The 19,465-nt window shown below is 42.9% G+C and overlaps 1 protein-coding gene across 1 annotated transcript; it reads right to left on the bottom strand.

The window, feature by feature from the left end:
* Nucleotides 1-1,042: 1,042 nt before the first annotated feature.
* On the bottom strand, nucleotides 1,043-4,282 carry IL6 (interleukin 6; the record flags this gene model as incomplete). Its single annotated transcript, XM_010399381.4, is given in 4 exon segments — nucleotides 1,043-1,343; nucleotides 3,506-3,652; nucleotides 3,865-4,068; nucleotides 4,070-4,282. Coding segments are annotated over 4 exon segments (756 nt in total), but the record flags the coding sequence as incomplete, so codon positions are not given.
* Nucleotides 4,283-19,465: the final 15,183 nt, after the last annotated feature.

The raw sequence follows: 19,465 nt of genomic DNA on the forward strand, positions 1-19,465 counted from the left end.
AGTTTGGGTTTATGAGGTACCTGCACAGCTACAGTGCTGCAAATGATGCAGCCAAGGAAAGTTTCAGTGGTTTGGTACTCAGTCTTAAGTCCTGTTCTGGTTGTTTTGTTTTTTTTTTTTTTTAATACAGTACTCAAGAATATGCATTCATGGTATGTTGCTTGTCCATACTAGTGAAATATAAAAGACAAATGCATGTTGCTGCATTGCTCAGCAGCCATATGTTGATTTATATTGCTTAAGGAAATAACCTAGATTTTATTTTTCTGCTTCTTGGGGTAGGGGCCAGAAATGTTTAAGGAAAGTTGGAAAATTCCCCTGGATGATACCAAAAAAACTAATCAAAAGATAGTATTCAGGTCAGAGTGGTTAATGTGGTTGTCTCACCCCTTTATTTGTTTAAAAAAGATTATTTGAGTTGTAAGAAGATCCTTACAAACAGTTTTATAGGGTGTTCCTTATTAAGTATAAGGGACATGTCCGTTTGTTTCTCAGGAGCATTGATGGATTTGTTTCTCAGGAGCTTGTTCATTCTTAAGTGTCATTTTCAGTGCATCTGGTTCCTTCATATCCCATTTTAAGAATTATGTGGTAATCAAGTTGTCTGTATGTGTGTGCATATGTGCTATATAGATACCTGGCCTAATTATACAGATAAATTCTTGAAAGTGCTTATTCTGATAATTGCAGGTATTAAAAACTGGATATAATAGAGTGCCTTAGTCTTATTTAAAGTTCACCCAGGTTATACAAGCTTTTTTTAAAAATCAGCTTTTATTTGCTCTAAAAATGCAAGTAAGTCATAAATACCATCTCTCAAATTTATAAAAACATAAGTTATACAGCAATTTTTCTGGGTTCTGAAAATGTTTTTTTGTTGAATACATATTAAATAAGTTTATATTCTGAACAGTACCATTAGGAAATAAAATATGTCCTGTGTTTAAATTTTTTCTAAATATTGAAAATATAAATAAGAAATATTAAAAACTAATAAATATTTTAAATACAATAAATAAGTTCCTAGGAGGAAATGGGAATGTATATAGATGCAAACCATTGTTACTGTTTCTGGTTCTTAAAACAGAACAACACTGTCGTCTGCCACATGGCAGATTTGTAACAAAAGGATTGTGCCTGAACTAAAACATTCAAGCACGGAAACTCCTGGTGTTCTGCAAATAGCGCACAGCCCTCACTGTCTTCTCCATAAATGAAGTAAAATCTCGGAGGATGAGCTGGATGGTGATTTTCTCTGTCCAGGCCTTAATGGACTTCAGCTTTGTGTGAAGGGATTCCTGGGTAGCTGCATCTGGGATGATCACTTCTTCGGGATTGATCACCTGTGAGAAAGACAATATTGGGGGGCCTTGGTTAAAACACTGTAACTGAGCCTGTTGGAGAGCATTGATTTGTATGTTCCCAGCCTGCTGCATATCCAGCCTTTCTGTACTGCAGACAGCAGCCCTGCCTGCGACCTGTGCTTCCCTCCAGCCGTGCTTCTGTGGAGAGGTGTGAGTAGTGCTGATGCCTGCTATAATTGCTGTGTAGGTGTCCCTGGGCTATACTGTTTGTTCTGGGCGTCTCGGTCCAACAGGCTCTGAGCAGATCAGTACACCCCTCCTGCTCTCTGGCAGTCACGTGGTTGGTTAGGTGGGGACGTGCTGATCGTGGTTTGTCCTAACCTGTACCTGCTCCATCCTGAGTCATAAGGTGTTCGGCTGACACTGGAGTACTCTCACATTTTGTAGTAGATTAACAGTTTCCAAAGATGTCAGACTTGTTTAGCTGCCTCATTCTTACTTTCCAGGCATTTAGTCACATGTGAGACTAAGTGCCACCAACTTTCACTGATACGTGAGAGTGTAACTAAAAGATGAGTAAAAGGAGTTATTTATCTAATGCTGACTCACAGAACTGTGCACCCAGTACCTAAAGGCCTTTGGAGAACTTGTCCCAAGAACTGGGACTTCTGAAAATAGGAGTTACACACCCAAATCATAGAGCTGTTTTAGGTGATTTGGAGTCCAAAGTTCTACCAAGTATCTGCTTAATCCTGTGTTTAGGATCTCTCCTACCCTTTAACAAGTGACAAAAACATGCAAACCTCCTTCTGGAACATCTTTTTAGTGAAATATAAGAGATAAATATTCTTTCTATCGATACTACTTGGGAGTGGGTTCTGATCACACCCCCTTTTACTTGTATGCCCAGCTTCTTGTTGTGCTCTGTAAAAGTCTATCTGGATATCTAGACTGCTTGTGGATCTATCTAACCATAAGTGATGGATTCTGGCTTTGTTGCCCTTGCCTTAAATAGCAGATTTTTCTCTCACAAAGAAAAATTTCCAGCCTGAAGATCAAGGCTTTCTCTCAAAAACCCCATAGTTTCTACAAGTACAGGTTTTGCTTTTCATCACTGTGTTTAATTCTGCCTGTTTGGATTACCTTGATTAAAAAAAAAATCTAAACCCCCACAAAAAACCTGCAAACTTAACCCAAAGAACCTAGTCTCAGTTATGAAACAAACTTTCTGCAAACTTGTGTATCAACTGGAAGCCAGTAATCAGTTGCTGTCTTAGGACTATTATTCTCAGCTGGCAGAGTGTGAAAAAAAGCGGTTCAGCTTCCTTTCACATGAAGAATGATGGGCATAAGTAAATATGTTAGGAAAGGTATGGCAAACACAATAGTCTTTTCACATGCCAAAAACTACCTTGAAGGAAATAATGCCGAAGACTTCTGCAGTCCTTACCTGGGTGGTTTTTAATCAGGCAAATGGTTTACCCAAAGACAAAAGGGAGTGTTCATATTAAGGATTATTAATATGGGCAAATACTATAGGGATTGAGTGAATTTTTGAACTGTGATCTTTCAAAGCTCTCCAGAACATGAAAAATGTTTGTCAGAAATTAATAGCATTTTAGTTTACCAAATCAAAAGAGAAATGGGTATTTTTATGACAGATTTTTTACAAGCAAAATACGTGTTTTTCAGTAGGGAGCTGTCTGGTGTATTGACAGCAATACTGATATTTCAATATACCATACAGCTTGGCTTATGTGTTAGAGAGTTTTAAAGATCATTAATATTGTAAAAATATACATGTTTTTTAAATGTGGGCTTTTAAAAAAATTTACTGACTTCTACTTCTCACTGGGTTCCAGCATTAGGAGGTACAGGCTGAATTGCAGTTCCACAATTAGAAACAAGCACCCTGAGAAATCTTATTTCTATCAGCCAGTTTAATATATTTATTGTTAAAACAATGATGCATTTGGTCGGTTTGGAAATTAGAAGAAACAGCAGAAAGTAGGAAGAAGAGTTGTTTCTCTAAGAGAAGGAAACAAAACTTTGTAAAATCTCTGAGTCATGAGGGTAAGATCTGAGCATAAGGAACTGTCACCTGGTTTTTTTAAGGAACTGAAGCATAGCATCCTCTATTTCTGACTTCACATCAGTATTAAGCCCCCAAAATTATCAGAATGAATTTAAAACCAACTCACCATCTGCCTTATGGTACGTGCCAGGCGCTCTGTACTATAGGATAGTGATTCAACATTTTGGTTTTCACTAATAAAAGTTTCTTGTACGTATTTGAGGTATGTCTGAAATGTATAAAGCCCGCTGGAGATTGTTCTCAAGCATTTATCCTGCAATGAGAGAAAGGTGAGAAAGTCACTTAGAATTCGAAGTGCCTTGATCTCAATGCTGTGTGCAGGTTAGAAGATGATGCTTATGTAGTGTGGAGGTCTGGCCAACGCCAGCTGGAGCCGGCACAGATCTTTAGGTCAACTTCCACAGTTCTTTTGAGCAAGCATAACCTGTCCCAAGAATACAGGATTAGACCAGAAAGGTTCCTTGCCTCATCGAAGCCGGCGAGCAGACACCCATCTTCCTTCGTCACCTTGGGGAGGCTGAGGTTGTTGTGGAGGAGCATTTCCATGCTGTTCGGGCAGATGGTGAACTTCTCGCACACCTGGGGAGAGACACGGAGAGGTTTGGTCGCACCTTGGCAGGAGGCAGCCGCGGCCGGGCCGGGCGTGTGAGCGTGTGCGAGCCCGCGGTGCGGCCGTACCCACCTCGTCCTGCAGCTGTGCCGCCCGGGCGTGCAGCAGCCGAGCCAGCAGCAGGCTCTGGGGCAGCGGCGCCCGCCGCGCCGCCGCCTCGTCCAGCTCGGCCTCCCCCGAGGAGTCTGCGCTGGGCAGCGGGGCGGCGGCGGCCCGCGGCACCAGCAGCAGCAGCAGCAGCGGCGGCGGCAGCAGCGCGGCGCGGAGGGCGGGCGGCCGGCGGCGGCCGGCGCGGGCACGGTCGCAGCCACAGTCCCGGGGAAACTTCATCGTGCGGCTTCTTCTGGGCTCCGGCCTCGGCCCCTTCTCGTCGGCGAGGCTGGCGGGTTGAGTGAGCTCTGGGCATCCCTGAACGTGTATTTATCGAGGGGGCTTCAAGATTATTCATGGCCTGGGAAACTCCGGCATGAGAACACGGGGGGGTGTGTGCACGGAGCGCGCCCGGTTTGACAGAGCTGCTCGAGAGCCGGGATTGTGAAACGGGCCGGAGGGGGCAGCCGAAAGCGGCCGGTGGGAACATGAAGTAATCGTGCTCCGTAACTCCTTGAGGGCCGGGCTGCCCCCCGCACCCACCGCCGGCTCACCTGCCCCGCGGGGTCCCGGCCGGGGCTGGAGCCCCCCGGTCCAGCGGCCTCCGAGCCTGCCAGCTCCACAGAAACTCCTGGAAATCATACATACATACCTACCCATATACGCACATACCTTATATATGCTATATACTTCCGTGTATTTTAATATTTTAATGTGGTTTAATGTTTTATGAATTTTGTATTATGTATATCTTGGTATTTTAACTATTTTTATTATTTGTATGTGTGAAACTAAACACCCCTGTTTAGGTGCTGGGTGGTACAAGTCCTAAGTTGCCTCTTTCCCGGTGAGCTACTTGTGGGTAGAATTAAATACACCAAATGCTTTAAATGGACCAAAGCCAGTTCCTACGGGAGGGTAGCTGCAGGAAATGCCACGAAGTTCCCTGTTATCTGCTGCCTTATCTCTTTCTGCCTAGCTGGTAGGTGTTGGAGGAATTTTAACCTTTCAGAGGGACTCTTCACCCAGGGCAAGTGTGCCTGTTGGGGTCAATCTTGTAGAATGCAGACTGAGTCAAACTGTGTAAGGCATGCTGACATTGAACTTGTGGAATGTGTTGAACTGATTTTGGCCAAACTACCTTTTTTCTTTTCTTTTTTTTTTTTTTTTTTTTTGGTAGTATTAAATCGGTTATGTTTTCTCACATAAGGAAGACCAGAGTCTGCATTGGAAAGTGCTAACAGGAGGGTACAGAGTGGGGAGAACAAGAACATGGGGCATAAGAGAAGTGTTAGAGACAATACAGAAACTGAAAAAAGCCCCAGATACTTCTTCATTTTCTAAGAACAGCCTGGAAAGAGAGCCTCAGGAAGGAAGCAGGGTACTACTGTTTTTTATTTAATGTCTCTTTCTGCCAGTAGCAGAAAAGCAGCTGCAGTAATTTTGCCCAGTGGAGAGATATTAGAGCTGGAACGCAAGTGTGAGAGAGCGGTTTTCAACAGCAGCAATCCGTCTCTGCCCAGGTTCCTGAGTGCAGCAGAGGGGATATTGCCAGAACAGTATCTGCTGTAACGTCAGCTCTGCCTTACCAGGTCTGTGGTGTTAGGCATAGAAGAAAGCATGCCACTAGCAGTACGTTTGACTAGTATCAGTGAAAAGATCCAGTTGAAATCTGCTAAAGGATTAAAACAGCCAGACCAGATGAGCTCAAAGTCTGGTGTTTGCTTTTGGATAACCATCAGAGGCAGATACATCAGGGAGGGAACTCCTGCCTACCTCTTTTTCCACTTGCGATAGCACAGGGATGTACATGTCTCGGGGATTTCCTTCCGCTGCTGGGCGACTCATTGGCTGTTTTCCTGCAGACAAACTTTTCCTTTACCTAACCCAAGTGAAAATACTGTTCTTAAAATGACAAAAATTTGGTAGAAGGCTGTGTTTCCTTAATAATACCTTTCAGCAAGCATTCTGTAATTTAGTCTTGTCTGTAGCTCTGTAATTCGTAATTTTGTAAATTTACTTTATGAGTTGTCATTTTCTTATTGTGTCATAAAACTTTCTGTTCCTTAGCAATTTTCAGAGAATCTTTTTGTGCTGATCACTGTTACACAGCCTTGCTGATGTGTGTAGTTACATCTGCAGAGTGAAATAAAAGCAAATTCCCACTGTTCCCCATCTAAAAGTCTCTAAGCCTTCAGTTACTATTTTCTCATTTTGGAGTTTTGTTTACTTTTTTTTATGTGAATGTCCATGTGACTTTTCAGAAGTACAAAGTATACTTACATGCTCCAGTGAAAGGTGCTCATTAATGCCTTAGAAACTCTGTTTGATAATCTAGGACAAAGCATAGCATTCAAGGGAAGAAGGAACTGGAATTTACACAATAGCATTAAAATACTTCTTCTATTGCTCTGGACAATTTCTTATGGAAAATCATTTATTTAATTGGTACTGTACTTAGAAGAAATACTTTTGCACTGATCTATCTACAATAATGGTTAGATTTTGGGGAGGACTTAAAGGAGGTCCTCACTGTATTACTAATTAATCCGCGCTGTACTACACTGAATTACACTGATTCATCAGTAGTCACGTTGTTCAAAATTTAGTAAGCCCCGAACAAACAGCACTTGCTTATGAGTTACCTACAGATCAGGAGATCTGCCTGGTATTTAAAATGTAGGAGTAGTATTACTGACAGTCTAAGGCATAGTTTCTTGATACCAAGGAATTTCTTTCCCGCATAGCATCTTTAATACTGCAGATTACTGTTCTTGCATCCTTTTATTTCTATTGCACTTCTTTTCACTGTACAAGTTATTTATTTTTCTTTTCATTTCTACTGTCAGCAAGATGGCTGCATCCGGGCATGTAAAAATTTCCTAAGGTGGGATTTCAGAAATTCTCAATGTTCAACAAACTTTTTCTTCTTCTGGTACTACTACTGCACATTTCTGTAGGAGCAGAGGGACCAGTTCTGAATGTTGTAAAAGATCTCTCAGATTGTCACACGTGAAAATTGTTCCTGGTTCCACTCAAGGGTTGGTTTATAGCCAATCCAGGATCATCCCAAGTGTGTTTTCTAGGATCAATGTGCAACTCACTGACCCATTCTGGAAAAGGTTCTCTTTCTTCTAGAATTGCTCTGCCTGGGAGCAAGCCCATGCCAGTTTTGCTCCTGATAAACCTGGGAGATTTGCAGAGAGGAGCCTGTTTTCAGGAGAGGTGGGTGACACCAGCATGGAAATACTGTTGCCACTGAAGAATTCAACAAACTGCAGAGCTGTCATGGTAAAAGCTTGTCTCCCCTCTTCTGTCAGCCATCAGGCACATCTGAAAGGAGCCCACCATGTGCCAAGGCAAAACCCAGTGCCACTGGCAGCAGCAGCAGACCTTGCTTGCTGAGTGCTGTGAGTCAACATGAATTGCATTCCTAGATGGAAGAGTAAGGTCTGTCAATAAAGTAGAATTACTAGGGTTGCAGTAAGTTCCACGCCGATTTGTGTGTTTGATTTAACTGTCTTTTTCTTCCTAATAATCGCCACTATTTTACAGTAGTAAGAAAACCTGTAATGTTTATATGGGGATTGTGACTTAAAATAGTACTGTTGGTAGTAAGGGAAGAAATACAACTGAAAATGTGGTGTTCTTCTATAGAAGTGTTAGATCGTTTGTGGAAGATAATGCCAATTGTCAGAAGACCATTCAAGTGGGATCATGACAATCACTAAGCAAATAGCTTCCAAATATTTTGAATGAGGAGGAAAGCTGATGTCTGGTTCCCCTGACATATTTTTGTTCCCTGACATATTTTTGTAATGAAGGAACTTGAATTCCTACAGATCTTGTAAAGAGTGTCGGAGTTCTTTGTAATGTTAAACCAAGTTGCCCTGTGCTGTATTTGAAGTGAACAGGTCGAACAGGTCAGTAATACCCTGTGTGTTCATGTTTCTCATAAGCAAACATTGCTTTGACAAGCTGCATGTCACCAAAGAGTGCTGGTGCACTTGACTAATGACCTGTCACTTTTGTGGCTTTGCAAGTTCTTTGCTTCTCTGTTGGTTGTTTGCGAGGTAACTGCAGAGTTGTTCGGGGATTTTTTGGTGAAAAACTTTGGGGATTGCTCATTTTTCTTTCTTAAAGGAAGACTTGCATCATTTTTAAACAAGATTAAGATGTGTAGTAAGACTTGAATTTTTTTTCTTGAGTGCATCATATGCAAATACTATTAATTTCCTTGCCTTAAGCTAATCAGAGGTTTAGAGGAAAAGTTTTTACTTACCTTTAAATTATGTCCTGGTTTTCAGCTTTATCTGCCTAATTGCAAGAAGATAAATAATGCCATGATCTTCTCTAGTCACCTTCCAGCAGACAACAACTTCCAGCTGTGCAGTCTTAGGTGAAAGAGGTCCTAAACATAACTATTCTTGGGGAATATCTGAATGCTACAAGACACATCTAATGGTAAATAGACACATGTCCTTCAAGTCAAAATGATTGCAGGTATTTCAGTGCTGGAATGGGAACATTGAGACACTTGAGAGTGAAACCAGATTTGCACTAGGAGCACTTTGCTGCTGTGGCTGCACTGATAAGGAGGGAAGCAATTCGATAGACTTTTCTCATGGAAGGAAGGTAGCTGTTGCTTTGTCTCCATCACGGCATACTGTGCCTGGTAGGTTGGGTGGTGCCCCTTACAGGGCTGCATGACACACCAGAGCAGAGAGCTGGCCAAGTTAGAAATACACTGATGGCCTTGGGTCTTTCATAAGCAGCATGCTGTTATCTGGCTTGTTTGTGAGCATCACCCATGAGGGCAACACACAGTTTTGACAGGGATCCCATTTTGTCAGTATTGTATTTTGAATTATTGTAGGGCTGTACTTCTAAAGAAGGTCTCAGTCTGTTTTTAAAAATTAATTGACTGTCAGTTCCACTTGTGTTTAAGGAACTTCTCAGTTCCCTTTGAGCTCGCTTTCTAAGGATGAAAGATGAAAATTCAGAGAAATTGTATGATGAAGGAGAAGAGTGAGGTACTTCAGTCACCAGGGAAGATGATGGAGCTGAAAAGAGAACACAGTGAGGAGCCTGAGTGTATGGGACGTACTGAATTATGTAAGTATTTATCTTTATTGTTTGCCATTTTTAACATGGTACATTAGATGTAGATTGTGTTTTACAAAGGATTCAAAAGGGGGGTTTTCCCTCCAAGGAACTTGCTCAATGCCAAAGGAAACTGAAGGATATCAATGTTTATAATCCCACCCATGAACGCATGCCAGTCTGGTTCACCTCAGTAAAGAGGATCTATTTCACTCTTAAATAAAAAAGTTCATGTGTCGTTTCATGAGACATCCGTAAACCTAACTGTGTTTACCTTGTTCATGCCCAATGTTTTTGTGCCCATAATCTCATTATCAGACTATTGTCTTGCTTGGTTTGACATTTAGCTGTGTGCTCTCTTGCATTCTCATTCTGCTTTTCCTGGTGATTGCCTTTCTGTGACATTGTAAATTACCTACACATAAGTCACTTAATGAAATTTTTATGTTTTTTTCCTGGATAGCAGCAGTTTCTGTACTGAGAACAGAAGTTGGGTGGTGTCAGTGGTAAAAGTATTGTAACTCCATTGTCAGAATGAGATGCAAGGCTTCAGTACATTCCTTTTGGGAGATAACTTTTCAATAGCACTTTATGTGTGTTGGAAGTTTCTCTTAGCAGATGGGTAACTGCAAAACCAAAATGCATTGTGTACATTCAGTAAGTGTGTGCTTTCTTAAAGGTTTTCTAGCTCAAGGGTCCTGTAGTGACACAGTGAAGCTGCTGTGGAGTTTGCCACTTTGGTCATACAATTTTGTTGAGAAATGTGAGTATCACTACTCAGAAAGTGCCTTACACATTGGGGGATTTGAGTCTTTCTTCCTTTCTGGGTGGGTTCTAGCAAACTCCTTTATTGTTCTAAACTGAATTTGTGAAAGGGAACCTACTTACCATAGCAGGAGCACTTTCTAACTGCACGTAGCACACTATAATAGGATTAATAGGTTGTGCTGGATCTGTAATAGTCACTCTTCCCACACTGCTGTTCTTGAAGTAAAAGCGTCCTGGGGACCAGGTTAGCTATAAAGACTTTGATCCCATCACCAGAGGATTTGAGTGGTCTAGGTCCAACTAATTTTTTCCTTCAGATGGCTGGTTAGATGGTCTGATGCTTTTTGTTTAGATTGCTCAACCAGGATGTGGGAGATGTTGAATCATATCCCTTCCTTATTTAAAGGGATTATGAGCCCAGATTTACTCCATTACAGGAAAGTCTCCCAACTCCTAAGAAGAATATTGGCCAAGATGTTTTTCTATCCCTCCTCTTAAAGTGAACCATTTTTTTTGTCAGAAAGAGAAGATCAGGAGCCTGTGCCACCTCAGTGGGTTGACCTAGATTCCAAGGGAAGTTTGCTCAAATATGTAGTACAAGAAATTCAGACCTTGGGCAGAAATAGAAAGTGATTTCCAGGGACATGCTGACCTCAGAGCTATTGAGTAAGCCTAGGCAGAGGTGAAGGCTTCACTTCCTCCATGGGCTGCTTTTTGGAAGGAAGAGCTGGTTCCGATGGTGAAACCCAGGAGGATTGGGTGGATCCTCCCTGGGAAAGGGTCCTGGCTACCCAGGAGTCACACCTGCTTCCTGGGGGGGAAAAGCTCCTCTGCCTGGAGTTTCTTTTGTACTGGTGCAAGAGCTTCTCATGCAACACACCAGCTCTCACATACTCCTTCCTTGGCAGGGGCTCTGCGCACGCCTGGCAGGGGAACACCACAGCTCTGCCCGCTCTGGTCAGGCGCTCCTCGCTGTGAAGTCCCCTGGTATTGCTTGTCGAAAATGCAGAATGTACTCTGTTTCCCCTGCTGATGTTAAAATTACGTGTGAGACCAGAAGTTAAAAATAAAAACCAGAAGCAGTCAAGCTGAACCGCTGTGATAGGAAACCATCCCCGTTGCTCCAGCCCTTCGCTAGAGCTGACACTACACCCAGCCCTTCCCTGCGGCTGCAGCTATGTGTGACAATGGCGGTCTTGGTGTGGAGAGGCAACTGTTGGGAATCTCCTTTCGTACTTTAGCTCAGCATCATCAGCACTCCCTGCTTTTACTTAGATCTTCATTGTTACTTACAAAGGCTCAAATCTTGAGATTCCTATGGTCTACTTTTTTCTGATACTCTTGTCTGGACTTGTCAGTATTTTGAAAGTGCCTAGACTTTCAAAACATGCCTACGTGAAGGCAACATGGGGTATTGTCTTTCTTCTCTGTTAGTACAGGAACAATTGGCAAACATGAACAGAGAGCAGAGGCCTTGGTCAGAATTACAGGCATTTTTAAGGAAGAGTGAATTAGACTTTTATGTTTCATTTCACGCTATTTTCATGATCTGTTTGCAATAGTCTGTGCAATTTTTCTCGTGAAAAGTTGCGTATTTTATACATTTTGCTAATTACTACTTTCTAAAATTTGATTTTCTGCTATTTTTTTTAAAGTTGTATAGGAGACACCTCATGGAGACTGCTATGCTGTTACCAGCTGCATGCTAAATCTCCCATTTAGCCTGGGTACCACACAACAATTTAGTGAAATCTGTTGCTTTCTGCATAACATTTAGCATGTAGTTCCACAACTGTTACAAGCTGACATAGAAACATAGAATCATGCATTAGTGTGCTGCCCCTAGGCTTGTTTATTATTCAAGTTTAGTTTAAAGCTCTTTCAGTGAGCCCTGGTAACTCCTGGGAAGTGGAGACATGCTACCAAATGGGTACAAATGTGCAAAGGATGCTACCAAAAAAGAGTATCACTGCTAGTCTGCAGTCTGACTTCTGCCGCGAGTCACTTTTTCTCACCACCTCCCATGTGTGTCAGCACTGGTGTTTGGGACGTTATGTCAGACTGGGGAGGGGATCTAGTTGGAAAATGAACTACCAAAGGAATTTAATAGCCTTCACTAGGATCCGGTCTGTGATCTGAGTGACTCTCTGCCTGCCTGAACACTTGTGTCAGTATGACGGAGCAAGCTGCAATGCCTGACTCCTTGGACAGTATCACTAATAAATAATAAAAATCATTGTGGTTTTCTGGTGAACATGAAAAATATAATACCTCATTTCAAAATAACTTTCACCTCTCACACCTCCAAAGCAGTGCACACTCTTGAAAACAGATGAAAAAAAGAGAAAGTTTTAAGACATTGATGTGATCATCACTTTTTATTAACAAACCAAAACTACTAGCTAAAGTCAATTTGAATTCATGACGACTTTTGTCTCCTCACCTGCTTTCAATTCCAGACAATATTTAGGACAAATTATTATTATTATTATTAGTCCCTGAGTGGTCTTTTTGGTCAGCTCTACCCCCTTGCCCATGGAAAGCCATTGCACGTTTTAAACTGTTGTAACTCCACTGATTTTGATAGAACTTCTCTTGCCTGATGAAAGAGCAAAGAGTCATGCAGCCACATGACCACTGTCAGTGCATGCTTTGCCATCTGAATGGGTAAGTCCATAGCTGTCAATTTTTTCTGCTAAGCAATGTGATGGGGTTGCAAGACCCTTTAGATGGCAAATTTAATGAGCTGCTAACCCCTGGAAACAGCTGTTGGAAGGAGCATTGATGTGTGGACATATGATTCAACCAGAGCTCCCAGTGCTCTTGGGGCTACAGAGAACATCTGCAGAATAAAAAGCCTGCAAACAGTCTGGAAAACAAAGCTGGCCTTCCTAGCTTCTGATGATGATGGAAAAAATGGTTGGAAGGCTCCTTTGACATTTCTGGAATTCCATTACTTTTTGTTCCATGTTTCATATCTTCCTTATTGTGTCCCTATTGAGAAAATTTTTGTAAATCATTTCAGGGAATCGGTCACAGGGGTAATGAAAATGTCTGCTTCTCAAAAGAGTAAGATTGGTGTCACAGAGAGGGAAAGTTGTTTTAAAACTTTCTCAAAGACAAGGTAAAATTACTGTAAGAGGGTGAACTCAATGGCAGCATTTCTATTGAATTCATTATGAAGCTGGCACTGTCTTGTATGCAAAAGGAAAGACAAAGTGGAAAATGGCTTCTACCATTCCTCCTAATATCTGTATAATTTGTTCACTCTCTTCTGAGCCTGAGCTCCTTCTCATGAGGCTTTGAGGAAACTCTTTTAAAAGCAGTACCATCAAAACCAAGGCTAGCACAGTAAGAAATATACTAATTTTTTTACATACCACAAGGAGGAAAATAAGTCAGATGATATCAGAAAAGGAGGAATTACTAGTTGCAAATATTAGATGACATCTGTTTGAAACCCTTTGCTTGCCATTGACGTAGGACACTTCTTTGCCAGGGGACAAAGTCTCTCTGCCTGTTCTGCCACTTCTTCCTTCAAGTTGGTTCCTTAAGCACTAGTAATCTTGATGTAGCCTGGAGTAACTCTTCTTGGAGTGCGAAGATTAAATGTAACAAAGTACATGATGGAATCACGGTATTTCCTAATTCCAAGATGAAGTCTTGGTTTTCTGTAGTAATAATCTTTTTATTTTGAAATAGATTTTCTGTGGCCACTTGCCAGAGGTGATACTTACTGTTAAAGATTTTGAAATAGATTTTTTGTTAATTTGAAAAAAGGTTGTAACACTTCTAATTTGCTCAGTAAAGGCCTTTTCCTGAATAGCTGCCTCTGACATCTGTAGGAATCTGTAGCAATCCCACAGTCCCTTGATACTTCTGAAGTTTGCTGTTAGTTCCCTACTGATATGTATATTTTTTGTATCGTCAACCCTCTCCCCTGCACCTAGGTTCAGCTCCACCAAATGTGTTTTCCCCAAAGTCTCCTTTTGCCTAGGATGTTCCTTTTTGTGGTATTGCATGTGGTAGGCATTAAAACAGCATCACACTACAAAGTACAGACAGTTTTAGCCTTTGACCTGGACTGACAAAGCCATGGAGTATCATTTCTTCCGATAGAATCAGATGATATTTGTTTTCCTGATAAAGCACCAGCAAAGTCCTTTGGGGCAGCTCGTGCACATATTTAGTCTACTTTCTGCTCCTTCCTGTTGTATTTTTTACTTTTGCTTCTTGCTTTAGCATTTGCAGCCTGACATTCTCACCAAGAGTTTATCAGGAAGAAAAAGGTCACATGAAAACCATCCTTACACTACTGCAAGCCAAGCCTTTCAAAGGAAATATCAGCAAGAGTTTTCATCACTTTCATTTTCTTCCCTTCAGTAATCTGGAATGGTTTTAGTAAATCATAAGTTTTTTACATGAAACAGAAAATATTTCTTTTTTTCTGTGAATGCTCTAAAAAATCAGGAGTGGCTCCTGGCATGTCCAAATTGTAGGAAAGCTGTGATAGCTGCTCAGAGTTTTTGTCTTGACCACAAAGTGAATTAGGAATGAGAGTCTAGAATGGGGTTTTTTGGTGCTAAAATGGGGCATATTTAATGAGGTGGCTATCTACAAATTGAATGCATATTAGGTGATGTGTAAGTGATCACTACAGGGGACCATTGGCTCATGATGTCCCTTGCTCTGGAGCTTGGGGATGATGGCTGTAGTGGGTGGAACCTGAGTTGATGAACAGTCTTTTAGACTAATGATGCTTCTCACAATTTACATATTTAAACCGCATGGAAAGGCGGGAATTGCCTTTTGTCTGAGCTCGCCTTCTGGAAAGTCGGGGGGCTCCGAGCCTCCAGGCCCTGCCGGGCCGGGCCGGGGCCACTGCCCCTTTCCCCCTTTCCCAACGCTGCGGCACGGACCCTGGGTCGCTGGGGGGGGACTGTCCCAGAGCCTCAGGCAGCTAAAACCAGCCATAGACTGCTCACAGCTAAACCCAGCCATAGACTGCTCACAGCTCAAACCAGCCATGGACTGCTCACAGCTCAAACCAGCCATGGACTGCTCACAGCTAAACCCAGCCATGGACTGCTCACAGCTCAAACCAGCCATGGACTGCTCACAGCTAAACCCAGCCATGGACTGCTCACAGCTCAAACCAGCCATGGACTGCTCACAGCTCAAACCAGCCATGGACTGCTCACAGCTAAAACCAGCCATGGACTGCTCACAGCTAAACCCATCCAGCGCGGCGGCTTCTGGGGACAGGCGGGTCCCTCTCCTCTCCATGCGGAGCCGGCGGAGCCAGCGGGAGCCGGCAGAGCCTCCTGTCTGCAGCCAGCACACTTCGTGCTGAACTGAAGAGGACACCATGCAGCCAGCAGCGCAGAGGGAGCGAGGCTTTCTCCACGATAAAGCCTGAACAAGAACACCCTTCAACACGGCGGCTTCAGAGTCAGAGAGAAAGGGAAGTGAGTCCTGTGGGACGGAGCTGAGCATGGCGGCGGGAGAAAAGAGGGCGGTGCCGCGATTCTGGCGCGCAGCTTAAAAAACCTTCTTGCATGCCGTGGTAAGAAACTGTAATACCACAAACTGTTTGTCTCTTTAATCCATTTGAAGTACATGGGGGGATGAAGAATTCACGTGTGGCCTGTGAAGATTGTGAAGAGTGACTATGCCAGGCTATATAGAAGCAGTGAGAGGCTTTTAGAGACTTCTGGCGAAGAAAAGCCTTTGTGTGCAGGCCAAAATAACTTATCTTTAAAAAGATTAATAGCCACATGTGATGGCCCATGTCTTGCAGTGTGAAGGAACTGTGAGATTTTTCATGGGAGAGATGTTTTACACCACAGCAGATTGATTGTTTCCAGGCGGATCTGCTGTTAGTAGCAGTTTGGGAACCACGTGCAACTGAAGAGAACCATTTTTTCCTTAAGCATATGAAAGAGACTTTTCAAGAACTGCAGCACCGACTAACATCCCATGTTCTGTTATCCTTTGTGCGAGCTGGGTAAAAGGAGAGAAGTGCTGGAAAGGGAGGGGGGGGGATTTGCTTTAATTTCTTGTTATTTTCTCTTTACTTTTAACTCTATTAGTAATAAAACTCTTCCATTGTACTGCAACTGTTTAAGGTTTGTGCCTGCTTTGCTTTCTCCTAATTCTTATCTCACAGAAGGAAAATAAGTAAGTAATGAATATTTTGAACCAAAACCACTACACTTAATTGGTGTTTCTGCCCGATTTCGAACTCAACCCGCTACAATGGCACACCTCAAACACAGATGTCTGGGGTGAGGGATTGCTGTCGTTGCCACAGGGCCTAGTTGGCACCAAGTGCTGCCACAAAGGAGATGATTCAGAAGCCACAGGGATGGACTTTCTGAACCACAGCTCCTGACATCTGTAATGTCCTCCTCAGTGACACAGCTGTCCTCTTCCTGATGTAAAAAAGGAACATGATTTCTTCAGCTATGTCCCATGCCTCCACTGTAGACAGCGCTGTGCTGCACTGTGGTGTAGTGAGATGTACAGTATGTCAGCTATACTGAGTAACAGGAAGGAGCAGATGCTGGAGGGGGTTCCCTCTCTGGGAGGGGAGAGCATTCCCACTCCTTGGGTTCAAGCTTCCTCGAGCTGATTCACAGCAAAGCTGCTGAAAACTCCACATGGTGTTTTACAGATGCAAACTGAGGAGAAGTAGCTCCTCTCCCTGCTGTGGGACTGAGAGCACGGTGATGACACTCCTCTCTGTAGTGGGGAAACTGGCAGAGGGATAGTCTCTAGTGTAAGTTTTAGCATTGGCTCTGAAAGGAGCCAGAGGATGGCCTCGGGCACTTCACATGGCCTGGAATTTTTCCTGATTGTTTAAGGGTCCCTGTTTGCATATCGATTTCCCCAGCTCTTTTCACAGGGTAGCCTTAGATGTGGAAGGAGAGCAAACAGGTACTTCGGCCCATGTTTCTGAGTCAGCCTGTGTGCACGGCTGGTGGCTGCGGGGCCGAACAGCAGTGGGACAGGTGAGGGTGTCTGCTGGGCCTTTGTCCTACAACAAAGGTTTTTTTTAGGGAATGCTGTCTGGAGCCTTTAGCTTCAGCACACTTTTCTCAGCACACATGGAGCTGGCAGATGTAATTACCTTATTCTCAGGCAGAATTTTGTGCAACATGGCAGGAATATGTTAAATGTTTCCTGAAAATAAATGAAAGCTTCACAGACTAAGCAAGAGAGCACCAGGAGAAAAAACCATGCAATATCCTGGCACAAAGCAACATGTTTAGATATAGTAAATAGTCAGTTTTACATAAATAATGTAGTTCATTCCCATTACAAATAACCTTTCACATATGCATTGTTTGTGTCATTTCTCTCTGCTGACATCCAGCTTTCCAGTCTTTTGCAGTTTACTCATTACAGTGAGTTTACAGTTCTGATAAATTTAATTTTTGAAAATTCGTGTGATATAGATACCATTGTTTTCCTAAACAAATAGCAGTACCTACAAAATTTAGCTTTTAAGACAAGTGTTGTTACCACTGAGCTGCAACAGAAGTTGAGGTTATTGTTGTTGGCAATTTTTCTCATGTTTTAGGTGTTTTTTTTAATAAAGGTTTTGTAAAGGACTAAACAGATGAAAGAGTTGGGTCTGGTTTAAATTACTAGGATGGAATTTCAGAATTAGGATGCTTATAGTATGTTTCAAGCAGAAGATCAGGGTATTCATTCACAACTGTATTTGAATTTAGAAAGTGAAACTATTTAAATGTGGAATATCATATTACAATTTGTTTAAAAATCTATTTCTACATGGAGATTCTTTAAATATTACAGGATAGAGTTTTGCCACTTCTAGAAGTGTTCAATAAAATTGAGGGGATGCCAACAAAATGCATCTTGTTGATATTCCCGATATTGCAAAACTATTTTAGCTATGGGTATTGTAAAAGCAGTGCTTGTAATTGTCTTGCTGGGAATTGTGATCGAAAAGGATAATACAGTGGGGATTATCAGACATGTCTCAGCGAAGAAAGGGATTAGAAGGAAAATGAAATCTCTCCTATTGGTGGTTAACTCCTCATTAATTATTTCACCTCATCTCATCATTGTTTTTCCAGCTGGTAACTCCAGAAATGAAACTGCAGAGCTATTGAAACATTTTGGATCTCTATAACCTAACAGAGAAGCTCTTTTAATAGAAATACAGTTGAAGAAATTTTTGCCTTCACAGCTATGAACATAGTGCCAACTACTGCACAATTTGTGTCTTGTTGCATGCTTTTGGGATAATTATAAGTAAATTTGGGTCTCAGTCATTTCATTATCAGTCATAGCCGTCACAGCTTCATGAGAGGGAAGTCCTTATCAAACCTGATTTCCTTTATGACAAGGTAACCCACCTAGCTGATTAAAGGAAGCCAGTTGATGTAATCCTTTTGGATTTCAGTAAAGCTTTCCATACTGTCTCTCACAGCATCCTTCTGGACACAATGTCCAGCACACAGCTGGATAAATACATCATCAGATGGGTGAGCAGCTGGCTCACGGGTCAGGCACAAAGGGTTATAGGGAATGGGGTCACATCAGACCAGCACCCTGTCACTAGTAGGGTTCCACAGGGGTCCATCCTTGGCCCTGTGCTCTTCAACATCTTCCTAAATGACCTGGATGCACGACTGCAGGTTCACAGATTATACAAAACTGGGAAGAGCTTCAAAGGCAGGGAGGCTGGCAGAGAGACCTTGAAAAATGAGAGGCCTGGGAAATCACCAACCACATGAAGTTCAACAAGGGAAAGTTCTGGATTCTGCACCTGGGATGGGGCAGTCCTGGATGTATGGACAGACTGGGGAAGGAGAAGCTGGAGAGCAGTGCCATGGAAATGGCCCTGGGAGTCCTGGTTGATGACAAATTGAATATGGTCAGCAGTGCCCTGGCAGCCAGGAGGGCCAAGTGTGTCCTGGGGGGCATCAGGCACAGCATCACCAGCCAGGCAAGGGAGGGGATTGAACCGCTCTGCTCTGCACTGGGGCGGCCTCACCTCGAGTGCTGGGGGCAGTTTTGGGTGCCACAAGAAAGATACTAAATTGTTAGAGAGGCAAAGGAGGGCAACAAAGATGGTGAAGGGCCTTGAGGGGAACCTGTATGAGGAGCAGCTGAGGGCACTTGGTCTGTTCAGCCTGGAGGAGACTGAGGGGAAACCTCATTGCAGTAACAACTTCATTGTGAGGGGAAGAGGAGGGGCAGATGCTGATCTCTTCTCTTTGGTGATCAATGACAGGACCCAAGGGAATGGCCTGAAGTTGTGTCAGGGAAGGTTTAGGTTGGATATCAGGAAAAGGTTCTTCACCCAGAGGGTGGTTGGGCACTGGAACAGGCTCCCCAGGGAAGTGGTCACAGCACCAAGCCTGACAGAGCTCAAGAAGTGTTTGGACAACACTTATGGACACATGGTGTCATGTCTTGAGGATGGTGCTGTGCAGGGACAGGATTTGAACTCAGTGA

Source organism: Corvus cornix, chromosome 2, assembly GCF_000738735.6.
Source record: "Corvus cornix cornix isolate S_Up_H32 chromosome 2, ASM73873v5, whole genome shotgun sequence".
In the NCBI taxonomy this organism is placed as follows: domain Eukaryota; kingdom Metazoa; phylum Chordata; class Aves; order Passeriformes; family Corvidae; genus Corvus; species Corvus cornix.